Source organism: Amphiprion ocellaris, chromosome 11 (assembly GCF_022539595.1).
Source record: "Amphiprion ocellaris isolate individual 3 ecotype Okinawa chromosome 11, ASM2253959v1, whole genome shotgun sequence".
NCBI lineage: Eukaryota > Metazoa > Chordata > Actinopteri > Pomacentridae > Amphiprion > Amphiprion ocellaris.
In genome coordinates, this window is record NC_072776.1 from 33,327,273 (window position 1) to 33,344,178 (window position 16,906).

The following is a 16,906-nucleotide window of genomic DNA, read 5'->3' on the forward strand; positions in this document are numbered from 1 at the left end:
TCTCTTTGTGTGTCTTTGTGGTCATTTTGCATCTCTTTTATATCATTATTGTTTGTTTGTGGCAGTTTTGCATCTCATTGGGCTCATTTTTTGTCAGTTTGTGGTTAGTGTGTGTCCGTGTGGTCATTTTGCATTTCTTTTTATTATTTTGAATCTCGTTGTGGTAGATTTGTGTCTCTGTGATCATTTTGCATCTCTTTATGGTCGTTTTGTGTCTCTTTGTGGTTGTTTTGTGTGTCTTTGTCGGCGTTTTGTGTCTCTTTATGGTCATTTTGTGTATAGTTTTGGTCGTTTTGTCTTTTTGTGGTTGTTTTGTGTCTCTTTGTGGTCGTTTGTTTCTGTGATCATTTTGTGTCTTTTTATCATCATTTTGTGTAGTTTTAGTCATTTTGTGTTGCTTTTTGGTTGTTTCAAGTCTTTTTTTTAGGTGTTTTACGTCTCTGCTGTCGTTTTGCATTTCTTTGTGGTCATTTTGTGTATAGTTTTGGTTGTTTTGTGTCTCTTTGTGGTCGTTTTGGGTCCCTGTAGTTGTTTTGTGTCTTTTTCTAGTTGTTTTGTGTCTTTTTCTAGTTGCTTTATGTCTCTTTGTGGCCATTTTGTGTCTCTTTATGGTCATTTTGTGTATAGTTTTGGTCGTTTTGTGTCTCTTTGTGCTTGTTTCAAGTCTTTTTTTAGTTGTTTTACGTGTCTGTGTTCTTTTTGTGTCTCTGTGGTCATTTTGTGTCTCTTTGTGGTGTTTCGTCTCTGTGTGGTTGTTTCATGTCTGTGTTCACTATCATTTCAGCAGAGACACTAGTGCTGACAGAAAACAGATTTTTACCGTTAATTTTTCTGGGTTTTTTTGTGTAAAATGTGAATAAAGAGCGTTGGATGTGCAGCGTCGTCAGTGTGAGCTGAGGCTGTTTGTCAGGCCTGCAGGGTTTCATGTGGTCCAACCGAGTGGTGATGTGAGCGAGCAGCAATGTGACGGTAACACGAGGAGGCTAAAAACAGCCTTCATCATCATCATCGTCGCGCTAATGAATCAAACAGAGGTGCTACAAGAAGAATAACACAGCTTTATTAAAATTTAATTTGGCTACATTTATTCGAGCACGGTCATTTCCAAGAAAATTAAAAATAATAATACTTCAGACATTTCAGGAATTCCTTCATCATCATCATCAGTCCTTCGTCACCTCTTCAGTGGGATGAATAAAGTGGATTACTCAAAAAATACAGTGTTTTCACAAGAATCGTCGTATCAAAAGTTCCCCGAAGAATTTAGAATTTCCAGTAGTTTCAAAGGAAACAAAGCAAAAAAAAAAAAAACAAGTTCCAAATACCGTAAACGCTCTATTCATATTTATTTTTGCTCCAATAGTTCGACGACAGAATCATTTTTACTAAAATATATCTATTTGTGAGGAACTCTAATACTGTACACTACAGTATGAAATAAATAAAATTAGGAAATATAAAATGAGTCACATAAATAAAATGGTAAATTCTCCAAAAAAAAAAGAAAAATTTGCGTTGGAAAATTCCACAGAAATAAAACAAAAAAAGTAATACTGACAGGAAAATAATAATAATAATACTGTGGCGGAACAGAAATGAAGAGAAAAATTGCACAAACAAACATATGTAAACTAACAAACTGCCGTCTATCTACGTCTAATACTGACGAATCAAACTGGATGAGATATTCATTGTAATACTGAAGCCGAGCAGAGGACAGGTGAGGACAGGTGAGGACAGGTGAGGACAGGTGAGGACACTGTACAGGGATGGCACTTTATAGAAACGCACAGGTGACAGGTTTGCATATAAGGCTTTCTCTGGAGAAAAAAAATTCAAAAACACACAGAAAAAAAAGGCTCTGTCCTCTTTTATTCTTTTTTTTTTTTTTAAATCGGAGCCCTTTTTTCGTATTCGCTCCCGCCTCCTTTTTAAGACTCACATCCACATTTTATTTATTTATTTATATATATAAAAAAATCACACAGGTTTAAATGTTCCTTCACGTAAAGAAAGAAAAAAATAAAATAAAATTAGGAGGCCCAAAGTCGTGTGGTTAGCTGGCAAAAAATAATAAAACAGGATCAAAGTAAAAAAACAAAAAAAACAAAGAAAAAGTAAAACGTCACAGTAAAAAGGAGACAAATACAACAATAATACTGACAGGAAGTGTTCGAGGCGATTTTCCCTCTTTTTTTTTTAATATTTTCATTTCGTAGTGATTCAGGGAGTCGAGTGCAATTTTTCTGAAGTGGGGTTTTCGAACACGACGCAACACGACAGGAGTTAAGAACATTATAGCACCACACAGCTTTTAGGCCTTTATAATACTGTACATTAAAAACAGCTTCACAATGATAATCATCATCACTTCTGCTTTTCTTTGCTCTTTTCTTTTTTGCATAATGTGGATTTGAAGCAATCTCCACGTCTCTGCTGGAGGACGTTTCTGCAGACGATTCACCGTTTAAACACATCGATAAAACTGATTAATTCGTCCTCGGACCCTCGGCTTCGTCAACCATTCATCAGGTTCGGTCTGTGATTGAAGGTTCTCGCCTCAAACTGGAAAAGGAGTCAGTTAGAATTCAGATAAAACCTCCTGGAAGCCAAAGAAGTGAGGTTTTTAAACTGAGTATCTGTTTTGGACATTTTTTTGGGACACATTTTTTGTCATTGTGGACATTGTTGATGAAATTTGGACAATTTTGAAGATCATTTTGAACACATTTTAAGGCATGTTGAACCTTTTTTTAGGCTTTCTGGACAAATTTCAAGTCATTTTCGACCGTTTGGAGTCATTTTGAGCAGCTTTTGAGTCATTTTGGACACTTTAGGTTGTTTTAGACATTTTGTGAGTCATTCTGGACATGTTTCAAGTTATTTTGGGACTTTTTTGGAGTCATTTGGCATGATGTTTAGGTCATTTTGGACAAATTTTAAATAATTAATGTGAGCTTTTGAGAAATTTTGGACACTACTTGCTGGCTTGGACAAATTTCTCATAATTTTGGACATTGTTGAAGAAATTTAGATTATTCAAAAATCACTCTGAACACCTTCTTGGACCATTTTTTAGTCTTTCTGGACAAGTTTCTTGTCATTTTAGGCAGATTTGAAGTCATTTTGGACATTTTCTTGTCAATACAACTGCTCAGTTATATCGATTTCAACAATTATTTTCTATTGTTATTGTTACGGCTTTATTTAACTTAAATCTTGCTGTTATTTCCCTTTTGGAAGATTAGATTTTTTAAGATAATTGTGTTTTGTACGGAATTTTAAAAATCTGTCATAGGGAGTTTAAATCTTTGCATTAAAATACAGAGCAGGTAATATTTAAATGGAATCTAATGTGTTTTAAATGCAGTGAATATTAAAATGAAACTGAAACTAAAATCACAAGCATAAAACCACATCAGGACTGAACAATTAGTCGAAATATCGTCAAAATCACAGTATAGTGGAGTGAATTTTCGATTTTTTTCATAAAATGTGTCACAGTATACGTTAAAAATGAAGCACTGCACTGATAAATCATAATCTACAGGTGTAATGATGGGAACATGCAGCAAGAACAACAATAGCATTTGTATTTTCAAGTTTTTAAGGTGGAAAATAAACAGAAAAATTACTACTTTCAATAAAATGACAATCTGCCAAAAAGAATTTCCCTGTTGAACAACAAAAACCTCCAACTGATGTGACAGAAATTCATCCCGACTCTAAATTCTGCTGGAGGAGACCTAAATCGGAGCTAAAAATCTGAATTAATTTGTAAACTTCCTCCGCTGGGTATTAGATTTAAACTTTTTCACGTGGAGTTTGCTTCTTTCAAGAGCTACAACAAATTATTTTCACTGTGGATTATTTTGTGGATCGGCTGTTTGGTCTCAGAAAATGGTAAAAATGTAGATTGATGTTTTTTATCCAACGATAGTCATAGAGGAGGAAAGAAAGCAGAAAATATTCACATTAAAGAGGCTGCTGTCACTGAATTTTAAGGGTTTTTTTAAAGAATGACTGAAATTGATTGATGGATAATAAAAAGACTGATCTTTTTAGGTTTTCAAACATCACAGACACGGGTTAAGAAAGAATTTAAATGAAGCTGCACAAGACGTCAGAACTCGTGAGGCGAGTAATTAAACCCAGACAGAACCTGATAACTGTGAGTCACAGCTTTACTTCCTGCTCAGAGCTCATTAAAACGAGAGTAAAGTCCTGAACTCATCTTTGTTGTCGGATGTGACGGTGAATAAAAACTCCTCTGCGATCATTTCCATCAGCCACGACGCAGAAAACCTCCCAACGCTGCGAAGCATCATTTCCGTTGCAATCAGTCCTCCTGGTCCGACTTCCCGTCTATCTTCCCTTCTCGTGAACTCTCGTCCATCAGCTGCGTCGAGTCTTTTCCGTCCTTGCCGTCCATCGCCGAGTCCATCCGCCGCCCGTCCTCCTCCTCGTCTCCTTCCCTGAAACTTGCCTCCTGTCCGTCTGTCACCTCCTCGTATATCTTGCCGTCTACCTCCCCTCCGCCTCCTTCGCTGCCATCCCTCAGGATCGTACCGCCGCCACCGCCGTCCTCCGGCTGGTCCTCGGGGTCCGAGTATCCGAGTGGCCCCAGGCCCTGCAGGTAGGCCCTCCGCATCAGCAGCTCGGTGGGCTCCAGACCTCCGGAAGCCACGCCTCCTCCGACACCTCTGACTCCGTCCCCTTTGTCCCGGGCCTCCCTCTCGGCCGCCTCGCGCTCCTCCGCCTCCCTCTTGCAGTAAGAGTAGCGGTGGTTCATGTGCTGCGAGTATGAGCCCGAGTGCGAGAAGCGCTTTCCGCACTTGTCGCACTGGTAAGGTTTCTCTCCGGAGTGCAGCCGCGAGTGCTCGATCAGGTGGTGCTTGTGTTTGAAGGCCTTCTTACAGATCTGACACTGGTGAGGACGTTTACCTGCAGAGACACAACGGACAGCAGGACGGGGTCAGGACGGACGGAAAACACTCAAACTCCCAAACACAACACGACAAACACAACATGACAAACACAGCATGACAAACACAAAACAGCAAACCAGCTCCGACAGGAACGCAGATTCAAACAGTTCCATCAAAGTTCAGTTTGTGCAGTGGTTCAGCTACAGATTAGCTATCAGCTGATGTCTTAATCGTTTCAGTCGTTTTCAAGAAAAAATGCCAAAAATGTTCTGGTTTCATTAAAAGTCCATTCCAGGTTTCAGCGTCCACCAACACCATGTCATCACGATGTTACATCCTAAAATGTTCCTGAAATTGTTGGCGACCTGATAGCTGGTAGGCTAACGTTAGCAGGTTTATTATTAGTTTAGAAAAATGTATAAGCTAACATTATCCTGTGTAGGCTAAAGTAGAAGCTAATGGTACTTGCTTATGCTAACACAAGGACTGATTGTACTTGGTTAGGCTAATGTAGCAGCTAACATTACAGTATTATCCGTTTAGGCTAACCTAGTACCTGACATTAGTTTCTTCAAGCTAACATAATGGCTAATTTTACTTGCTTTGGCTAATATAGTGACCGACAATATGTTCTTTAAGCCAACAAAGTGGCTAATGTTACTTTTATTTGAGCTAACATAGCAGCTGACATGATCTTCTTTAGACCAACAAAGCGGCTAACGTTACTTGTTCAGGTTGATATAGTGACTAACATTGCAGTGTGTGGGTAAATATAGTAGTTCACATTTTCTGTTTCGGCTAACCTAGCACCTGACATTAGCTTGTTTAAGCTAATACAATGGCTCATTTTATCTGTTTAGGCTAATGTAGTGACCGACATTGTCTTCTTTAGGCCAATGAAGTGGCTAATGTTACTTTTTTTAGGCTAACATAGCAGCTGACATGATCTTCTTTAGACTAGCAAAGCTGCTAACATTCCTTGTTCAGGATGATATCGTGGCTAAAGTTGCTGGTTTAATGGTACTTGTTTAGGCTAACATAGAGGTTCACATTGTCTTGTTTAGGCAAACATAGTAACTAATGTTACATTTTTAGGCTAAAATAGTGACTGTTACTTAATTAGGCTAACATAGTGGCTAACATTACTGATGTAGGCTAATGTGTTAGCTAGCATTTTCTTGTTTGGGCTAACATAGTGGCCAACGCGACTTATGTAGACTAATGTATTAGCTAGTGTTGTCTTGTTTAGGCTAATATAGTATACATTACTTATTTAGGATAATGTAGCGGCTAATGTTGCTTGTCTACGCTAATGTAGCGGCTAAAGTTACTTATTTATGCTACTGTGGAGATAGCTCAGAACACGCTATGTGGATCCTGATGGAAATTGGTCGTTGTTAAACGTTGTTGCTAAACAAGCATGTTGATGTACAAACAGAGCAGGAAACTAGCGCTAACATGCTCAGTGGAGTATTTCAGACTTTTAGCTACTGGTTTCTTCCTGTTCTTGAATATTTTCATATTAAATCCTAATTTTAACTTTTTCGGTCAGACATTACAGCTGCAGCTTTAAACTAACTCCCACTTTGTGTGTGTCTCTCTGACTGTTGTCGTGACAACGGCGAGGCGGGACGAGATGCCTGAGACGCCGCGAAGCAACGAGAACCTGCGACGGTGCGATGACATCACAGCGACAGATTTAAACCTGAGGAGGAGCAGGAATCCTCTGTAACACACTCTGACACACACACTGTAACACACACAGTGAAACACACACTCCGACACACACACTCCAACACACACACAGATTTACTACGACTCCGTTCAGACATTTCTTCCATCTGACTGAACAGGATGGTTCTCTGCTGCCAGCCGACGAACTGAACTCCGTCCAATCACACGTCCCACGCACACATGCACCGAAAACACGGCTGCACCCCGACACACACACACACACACACACACACACACACACACACACACACACACACACACACACACACACACACACACACACACACACACACACACACACACACACACACACACACACTCCAGCACACATGCAGGCAGATTGTAGCCACAAATAGAGCTGGAACGCTGCAGCTTCACCAGAGCTGCTATACTTTACTGTAGCGCGCACACACACACACACACACACACACACACACACACACACACACACACACACACACACACACACACACACACACACACACAGAAACAACTGCGATGGTGGATTCCTGCTCTGAGTGTCGGAGGGTCGACATGAATGAAGGATGATGCAACGAAGTGAAAGAGACGAAGGTCACAGTCTGTAGACGAAGGCGTTCAGGTAACACGAGCTCCCAACCAAAGCCCATTCAAAAAGACACTGATTTTAGAAGTTTGAGTTCCTGGACGGATCACACCAGGCCTTCAATTAATGCCTACAGCTGCAACTGACAACTATTTTTAATTAATCTGCAATTAATCGATTGATAATTTGGTTGATGGAACATCTCAGTTTCCAGGAGCAACATCGTTAACGATAAGAAACGCCAAAAGAATCCATTTTACTTGAGAAGTTTTTAAATGCGACAACATGGACTCGTCAGCTTTGGCATTTTTTCTTGAAAATTGACTTAAGTGATTAATTGATGATAAAAAGTAGTAAGACACAATAAGACAGATTTTAGTATTCCTGGACAATAAAACACAAAGACCATAGTTTTCAGAAGCCGTGTGGTGCCATTAATGGTCCAAAATGCTAAAATATTCATTTTACTTAAACCAGACAATGAAAAGTTCTCAAATTCAACAACAGGAAACCATCAGTTTTGGCATTTTGTCTTGAAAACTTCACTTATGTTATTAATTAATGATAAAAATAGTTGGAAATCAGCCCAACTTCATCGAAAATAACACCGATTTCAGTGTTTGTGGACAATAAAACACAAACACCACAGTTTTCAGGAGCCAAATAGCGCCATTAATGGTCCAAAATGCTAAAATATCCATTTTACTTCAAACAGACAATAAAAAGTTATAAAATGTAACAACATTAAACCATCATATTTGGCAATTCTTTCTTGAAAATGTAATTGTGTAATCAACTGATGATGAAAATAGTCTTTTGAGCCACTAGTTCAATATAATTTGACTGCAGGTCAACCAAACTAGATTTAAAAAAAAGAGTGACCTTAGAAGTTTGAGCTCCTGGAGAGATCACACCAGGTCTCCAGTTAATGTCTACAGCTGCAACTGAAACAACTATTTTGATTATCAGTTAATCTGCAATTAATCAGTGGATTGTTTTGTCTATGAAGCATTGCAGCTTCCAGGAGCAACATCATTAACAGGAAGAAAACACCAAAAATATCAACTTTTCTTTGACCAGAAAATACAAAGTTATCAAATGTGACAACATGAGACCATCAGTTTTGGCATTTTTTCTTGAAATTGGATTAATTGATGATACAAAATAGTTGTAAATAGTTGCAGATCAACCAAACTCCATTGAAAAAACACATTTTAGTGACAACAGGTCAATAAAACACAAATGTCACAGTTTAAAGGAGGTAAACAACCTCCTGTAATAGTCCATACTGCTAAAACTGACTTGAAAAATAACTTAGGTGATTAACTGACCATAAAAAAAAAATAAAAAAATGCTGGAAATGTATTTTCTTTTGGTCGTCTAGTTGAAAATAATCAATAAAACACAAACAGCACAGTTTCCAGGATCCATTAATAGTCCGAAACTGCTTTACTTTAACCACAGAATGTATAATTCTGAAATGTGGGGCATGAAACCATCAGTTTGCCATTTTTTCTTGATAAATACGTCTTTCTAAAGTTGGGTGAGATTATGACTTTGTGCCAAACATAGGTTTGATTTTCAGACATTACGATAAATTCCTCATCAAAGAAAATCATGTAAAAAATGCAAAATGATTTAACTGTTGATCAGTCGGAGTCCCTGCGAGGAGCTTTAAACCTCCACCAGACGGTTTTGGCAACGCCTCGTGACTCTGAGGAGCTGCAGTGGAATTTAACATAAATTCTGTGGGTTTAAACGCTGTTCTGCTGCTCAGGATTACTTGAATTTAGCCACAGTGGCGGACATGAACGAGGGATGATGCAACGGAGTGAAAGAGGTGAAGGTGGAGGGGAGGCAGGTGAGATCACTGATTCGAACCAAACTTCAGTGGAAAAAACTTCAGTTTTAAATCTCTTTCGCTTAATTCTTTCACCTCTTGAAGGTATTTGTACCAAACTTCAGTGGAAAAAACTGAGTTTATCAGAGGAGCTTCAGTTAAAAGCAACTAGCTTCTCTTTCATGATCTTGAAGAAACTCAGAGGTCTTCAATGACTAACTTGACTGTTTCGGTTGATTCTTTCAACTCTTTCGACGGTATTCGTACCAAACTTCAGCCAAAAAAACACTAAGTTTATCAGAGGAGTTTCAGTTAAAAACAACAGGACCTCTGTTTTGGGATCTTTAGGGTTTTACCGAAGCTCCAATGACCTAGATGACCCTTTTGGTTCATTCATTCAACCCTCTTGAAAGTGTTTTTTAATCTAATTTCAGTCTAAAATACTCCAGTTTCAGTTTGTTAACCTGACAGTGAAACATTTTGGTTTGTGGACAGAGTGAAGACAGATCTTAGCGGGTCTCCACAAAAACAAATCGGTGTAAATCCACACAATGTTGGCTGGCAGCTGCTGATTGGAGGTAATGGACTGTTGACTGGGGTCAGTAATGGGTTTTATATGGACCGCAGGGAGTCTGTTATAAACCCCCTTCATACTGAAGCTCAGCGCTGACTGACGCTTCACCTCCAGCGGAGTGTTTTCATCCCGGATTGTTTGTATCCAGCGTAAAAAAAAAAAAAAAAAAAAAAAAAAAGAAGAAATGGACCATCTCTCTGCTGTAATTAATATTTCCTTTTGATCTTCACATGCACAAACAGCAACACATGCAAACATGCGCTCCTCCTCCTCCTCCTCCTCCTGCTGCTTCTGCTGCACAAACATCACAGTATGAATGAGATGCTGCAGAAACGCTGCTTATATTTGGGGCGCTGAGTGTTTATGTAATCCCTCTACCCCCCGCTGAAAAGAAAGGAACATGTTAAAGGCCACGGCTGCAGAGAACAAAACAGAAAGATAACCAAGAGAAAAGTGGGGGAGCTACGTGATCGATAAAAACCAGAAAGGGAAGGGGGGAAACGAAAATGTGGAGACATAAGAAATGAAGGGAGGGGGCACAGAAGCATCGGGGGTGGGGTAAAAAAGAAGTGTCCAAATGTTATATATACCTGTGTGCTCATATTTGTGTCTTAGGAGGGAACTGGTCTTCTGGAATGTTTTGTCGCACAAGTCACACGCGTACATACCACTTTCAGTCTTCTTAATCTTCTTCCTGGAGAGCAGCGAATCGCTGTCTGTCAGGTCGTCCAGGCCTGACAGATAGTCCGCCGTCCCGTCCAGCAGCTCCCCCTGAGACCGAGACACAGCATCAGTAATAATCCCACACCTGTCGGCCGAGACACCTTCTGCTGCCACCCCCCCACTGCCTCGGTGATCCCAAGTCTGGACAGGGCTTAAAGGCCCAACCTGGGTAAGTCCCTTCATCCAGGAGACATTAAAAAAGGGGGGACATATGGGACGGTGGTCCGGGGGGGTTTGTTTACAGATAAGGACAGACACCAGGTGAGCTGGAGGCAAATAAAGCTGCATTTCCAATCAGGATGGCAAGTTTTTTAGCCCAGATCTGATCCCAGTCATTTAACATTCGGTATCTACAGACAGAGTCCCAATCTGATGACTTTTTTCTCAGTCTGGTAATTTTTTTGCATTGTTTTGCACTGAAAGTCTGCTCGGTCAGTCATAGCTATATAAGTCCTTTTCATCCAATGCCTAAATATTCGGTGCCTGATTTATTCTTAGTTCAGTTCAATTCAGTTTTATTTACACTACTGTTCAAAAGTTTGGGGTCACCCAAACAACTTCATGTTTTCCATGAAAACTCACTTTCATTCATGTGCTAACATAACTGCACAAGGGTTTTCTAATCATCAACTAGCCTTTCAACACCATTAGCTAACACAATGTAGCATTAGAACACAGGAGTGATGGTTGCTGGAAATGTTCCTCTGTACCCCTATGGAGATATTCCATTAAAAATCAGCTGTTTCCAGCTAGAATAGTCATTTACCACATTAACAATGTCTACATCGGATTTATGATTCATTTAATGTGAACTTCATTGAAAAAGAACTGCTTTTTTTCAAAAATAAGGACATTTCTAAGTGACCCCAAACTTTTGAAGATTCTTTTCACAAATTCACATCATATGTCATCATTGAAGCTTCAGTAGGAATCAACTGGGGTTCTCTTGTAGGTTTTTGAAGATGTTTCACCTTCATCCAAGAGGCTTCTTTAGTTCTAACTGACTAATTATAGAATATATAGTCACTCCAGGTCACATGACTGATGGCCCATTCACAACCAAACGCAATATTAAATGACCACAACTATTTTTGATAATTTTGTCTAAATCCTACAAATTTACTTGTCATTCTTTACTCGCTCATGACAAATCTGTAGTTTTCTTGACCATGAGAAGGTATTTAAAGGAATTATTTTGCTCTAAAATCTTGAGTTGTAGCTCTGTTTATCACAAATTAAGAGGCAGAGTACGTACATTAAAATCAATCCAATGCAAATCCTTGACAACTGAGTAGATCTGCAATGAAAAGAAAATGCATTTCCGCATCCAAGCTGTTTCTTATTGTCCCTAAGCTGGTCAGGAACCTTGCTGTAAAGGCCAATTCATCCTTTCCACGTCTGAGAATGCACATGGATGTGGACTTTAAAAGTGGCCCACAATTCTGTCAGGTAATACTTCTGAGGTGTGTCAAGCACAGCGGGCGACCTTACCACAGGATATCTGGAGAATGTAGAATTTCCCAATGCAGACAGTTACACACTATGGGCTGCACGTCCACAGAGAAGAAACTTCACAGACTTTGGTAGATTTATGTCTCGTGTACCCTTGCCAACACACGGACACTGAAAGCATAAACTGGCCTTCAAGCTCTGGTAGGACACTGACTGAAATGTAATGTGATGTACCGTGAATCCACAAGCTCCAAAATACAGAGAAAATCTTTATTCTCTACATCCATGCCAGAAAATTTATATGCTGATTAGTTGTAGTATCTGGTTCTGCCACCAGGTGGAGCTTCCTAGCGTTACGACTCCGACTATGTGCAGTTCATGTTGGCAAGCAGAGAGCATTGTAGGAGTTTACCTAAAAATGGGCACCATGACAAAGACTTATGTGGAGGTTCATGACCTCCAGACAGAGGTCATGTGTTTAAGACAAACTGAGATCAATTAGGACAAAGTTCCTGCATCAGAGTAGCATACAGAACTTCTTGACCCGAATCACAATATTGGCACAGGACAAATGCCAACTGACCTATAATGCAACTGATTACTGATTAAGAAAGTCGACCAAAATCAGCATCCCTAACATCCTTCCATAAACTCTTCTACCTTTATGACACTAAACTTTTACACAGTGGATGGAAAAGTTTAGGTTTGTACCAACACAATTAGATGAAAAATGTCCTGACCGCCATCGATCCTGAGCTTTAAGATCAATCAGGACATCCATAGCTTCAATAGAAAGATTGAAAGAGTCGATTCCAGAGGAGTTTATAGCTGCAGTTTCTTAGATATAGCAGTTGACATAGTTAAACAATTAGAAATATTCAGTGCTGCAAGCCCTGCCATGAAAGTCCTTGAACCTGCAGAAATCCCCCAAGTAGGGTCTATTGTTTGCTGGTATCTTTGTTCCTCCGGTGGACAAACAAGTACAAGAACCAAAGGAGGTTTTAGTTCTAGTGGTTAGGATACAGCTAAAATGAGATCTGACACCAGAAAAGCAACATCAGTGGTTACAGAAATTACCTTGATTTAACACCAAAACAACACAAGGCCCAGTAGTTCTGGATCTGTAGTTTTCTATTACAAAAACGCTTTCTTCCATGGCAAAGGGAGCTGTCTGCTTGTAGAGGTGGTAAGATAAAACGGCCATAAATGAGTTACAGAAGCTATTTTAAAAAATGACAACATTCACCTTAAACTGCATCATGGACATAATCTGCACAGGACAAAGATTTTACCTGGAAACCTGGTTTCCGCTGGTACTTTCTCCTCTGCTGCATTTCAGCAAACGTGGCTGCCCCAGTGGCGTAGGTATAGGCCATGTGGGGGAGGAAGCTCATTGGATCCAGGCCTGAGTAGGGCCTGAGCCCTGGGATGGTGGCCTGGGCAGGAGACATGAAGGTGGGTGGAGGAAACGCTCCGTGAGGTGGAAGGGAGGTGTAGACGGGACCACCAGCGAAGGGGTTGATCCCAAAGATGGGACTGGTGCTTTTCTCCAGCTGGTGGATGGAACTCCCTCCACCGTTGGAACCCAGGACCTCCTTCTTGATGTTGATCAGGTCTATTGGCCCACACACCTGATCTCGAACTGAAACCTCCCCGTTTCGCTCCATTATCAAACCGTTGGGTCTGGCTCGCTTCTCTCCGATGGAGATGAGCTTGTGCACCATGTGTTTGGGCAGCGACAGATCCAGTGGTATATCCCCGTGGGCGTCCTCTGAGGCGAGGCTGTTTGGAGTGTAAGAGCTACTCTGAGAGTTTTTGGAGGAAGTAGAGGAAAGGTTGAGGGGTGATGGGGTGTTGCTCCTCAAGTGGTCCAAGGGGTCTAGTGGTTTGTCCCCTGTTGTCTGCCTGTTGGCTGTAAACTGGTTGGCCTTTGTAAGTCTGTGGGAGGCTTCGCCATTAGTGAAGCCTCCATGTAAATCTACAGCAGGAAGAGACATCGGAGACCGGCTCAAGCTGTGGTTGGCGTCTGGTCCACTGCGGTCAGGAGGTGGAGACTTTTTCCTCAGACTGCCTACATGATGGTTTTGGCTCTTCCATTGTGCAAACCACTCTTTGACAAACTCTTGAGGAAGGCCGACAGCGATGGAAATCTTGAGCAGCTCCTCTGAGTTGGGCTCAGTGTTCATGGCGAAGTAAGCCTTGAGCACTGAAACGTGGTCCTTGAAGTGGTTTACGGGGCTGGTGGCCCGGTCGTTACTGGGCAGTTCGGAGGCCATCGACCCTTGGCGCCCTGCGGGACTGCTCTCCGCCGGTTGCAGGACCGCCTTGATCTCATCGTTCATTTTGCACATATAGCGCTCATGCTGGTGCAGTGGGATCGGCCCAGGGAATGTCTCCTTGCAGTACTGGCAGGAGAAAGGCAGGAACTGGTTCTGGCTGTCGTGAGATTTTTCATCGCCACTGAGATCCATTGAGTGGTTTGGTTTCTCCTTTTTGACGTCTACTTGCCTCTTCGACTCGTCAATAAGATTCTTGGCCTCATTGACCTTTTCCAGCGTGTAGTCGATGATGCTCTTGGTGGGGCTGCCATGTCCCACCACCTGGAAGCCGGCCTGGGCCAGCTGGTGCTCCTCCATCTGGGCCCCCAGCTCCTTCATGTAGGCCCTGAGCTTAGAGATCTCTTCTGGGTTCCCGTCCATCTTCTGCCTGCACACTGTGTTGTCCACAATCTGCAGCACCTTCTGCACCTCGCTCAGGTTGTTCCCGAGGGACCCTGTGTATCCCAGCAGGGGGAGATCTAGTCCCAGGCCTCCCAGGTGGTGCAGGGAGCTCTGGGAGGAGCCGTGGATGCCCAGGGGGCTCCCGCCTCGGCCATTCAGGTAGACCCCCGGTCCCCCAAAGCCGTGCTGCGAGGCCATGAGCAGCCGATACTCGTTGAAGTCCATCGGCTCGGCTTTGATGTCCAGCTGCTGATCTTGAGTGAGGAGCGGTCGCCCGTTTTCTAGTTTGTGGCGGAGCTGGGTGAGGGCGGGGCTCCCAGGCGATGAGGTGGTGGAATTGGGCGAGGAGCCAGGTTTGCCGTTGTTTCCATTGCGCACTCGTCCGTTGAGAGCGATCAGGCCGATGCATTTCTTGCTGCTGATGTGGGAACTATAGGATCCGGAGTGGGAGAAACGCTTCTTGCAGTTGGAGCATTCGTACGGCTTCTCACCTGCAACACAACACAACAAACACAGGGGTCACTATCAGAATGCAACACATATCAAAACTATTTTTCATCATGTGATTAAAGCTGGGGCTGAAATATCTCAACAACTGTTGCCCATATTGGCACCAAACTTTGTTGAGACATTCATGGGCCTGAAGATGAATCATGAGCCTGCTGATCCCGATTTTCCTCTAGTGCCACCATGAAGCTCACATTTGTGTTTTTAAGGGAAACATGTAGTCACTCTGCCTACTTTTCACCTGATAGCGCCACCATCAGGTCAACTTGTTAATATGTCCAATATGTGACAAAAATAACCAGCAACTACTTCAGTAGCTGAATAATCTATACTCATTTTTAAGCAAAAATAGTGACAATATTTGACACATTTTCAGTTGAAGTTGGTAAATACAGTAACTGCAGTGGAATCTCTTTGGGTTTTAATCTTTTAGCTATTTAAAGATGTCACTGCAGTCGTTTTGAAGGCATGATTGATAATTTGTTTGATTATTTTACATTTCAAACACCATTAATTAATTATTGAAATATCAAATAATCCAGAAATTAGCTGATAATGAAAATAATCAGAGAAAAACCTGCTGAACTACTATAACTGTCATCAGTCTCAGCTGTGTTTACTACTCGTTTGCTAACACTAGCATGCTGACGTGCACCGTGGCTTGGTGTTCACGCATACATTAACCCACTTTACCCCAAAACCAGCTGGTGGGTGTGAAAGGCATGTTATCTTTGAGGGAAAAAAACACCAAAATAACACATTTATCAGCCAGAAATGGGAAAAACTGAAATATCATGTGCCCTTCTGTCATCTGATAAACTGATTGAGTTTGCAGCCTGAACCGCAGGCAGTGTTTCCACAGAGAGACTGAGAGGAAAATCAAACCTACTGGATCAATAAAATAAATGCAGCAAGGCTCAGAAATGATGAACAAAGAAACAAGTTGTTGGAAGATACATTCAGCTTGGTGAAACATCTTTCTACAGCTGAGTAGAGAGAAAAAAATCTGTGAAGGCTGGAAACATGGAAATATTTAAATATCTATAATATGTGGAGACAAAACAACCATAAAGCTGATAGAAAGAGAGACACACAAATCAGACACAAAACAACACAAAAAATCCAAAAATGAGGCACAAATTGACAAAAACAAGACAAAAGGACAAAAATGAAACACAAAACAAGTACATTCAGCATGGTGAAACATCTTAGAGGGTCTGTAAAAATGTAAATAGTTAAATATATAAAGTATGTGAAGACAACACGAACATAAAGACACAAAATTGTCACAAATACATATAAAGTGACCAAAACGAGAAATAAAATGAAAAAATGAGACGCAAAATATCAAAAAGTAGACAAAGGTATTCTAAAGAGACACGAAGCAATGTAAACAAGACCAGAAACAACCAAAATGCGACATAAAAATGACAACAAGAAGACAAAAGTGTACCAAAGACACATAAAGTGACCAAAACTAGTAATAAAATGAGAAAAAAATAGACATAAAATGTTAAAGAAGTAGACAAAGGTGTTTTAAAGAGACATGAAACGATGCAAATCAGACCAAAAACAACCGAAATGCGACATAAAAATGACCCCAAGGAGACAAAAGTGTCCTAAAAACACATAAAATGACTGAAACAAGACACAAAAATACTAAAGGATGTAAAACTCAGACAAAACTCAGTCTGCAGAAGCTACAAATGTGGAAATAGTTGAATATGTATAGTACGTGGAGGCTCTGTTTTTTCCAGTGTTGGTTATACCTGTAGATAGTTGGGAAAATGTTGGACATTTGGACTCATTTTATTGAAATTTTTGTAAAATAAATAACCAGAAGTTCTTTTTGTTACTGATTTA

General features: G+C 40.9%; 1 protein-coding gene across 3 annotated transcripts in view; it reads right to left on the reverse strand.

The window, feature by feature from the left end:
* Positions 1 to 1,038: 1,038 nt before the first annotated feature.
* zeb2a (zinc finger E-box binding homeobox 2a) overlaps positions 1,039 to 16,906 on the reverse strand; it is an 84,639-nt gene continuing 68,771 nt past the window's right edge. For 2 of the 3 annotated variants that reach the window (XM_023290218.3, XM_035957232.2), the window contains exons 8-10: positions 13,109 to 15,027; positions 10,232 to 10,412; positions 1,039 to 4,944 (exon numbers count right to left, since the gene is read on the reverse strand). In XM_023290218.3, coding sequence (XP_023145986.2) covers positions 4,340 to 4,944; positions 10,232 to 10,412; positions 13,109 to 15,027 — 2,705 coding nt within the window. In that variant the 3' untranslated portion in view covers positions 1,039 to 4,339. The remainder of the gene's footprint in view (positions 4,945 to 10,231; positions 10,413 to 13,108; positions 15,028 to 16,906) is intronic. The other variant, XM_023290219.3, reaches the window with a different exon arrangement.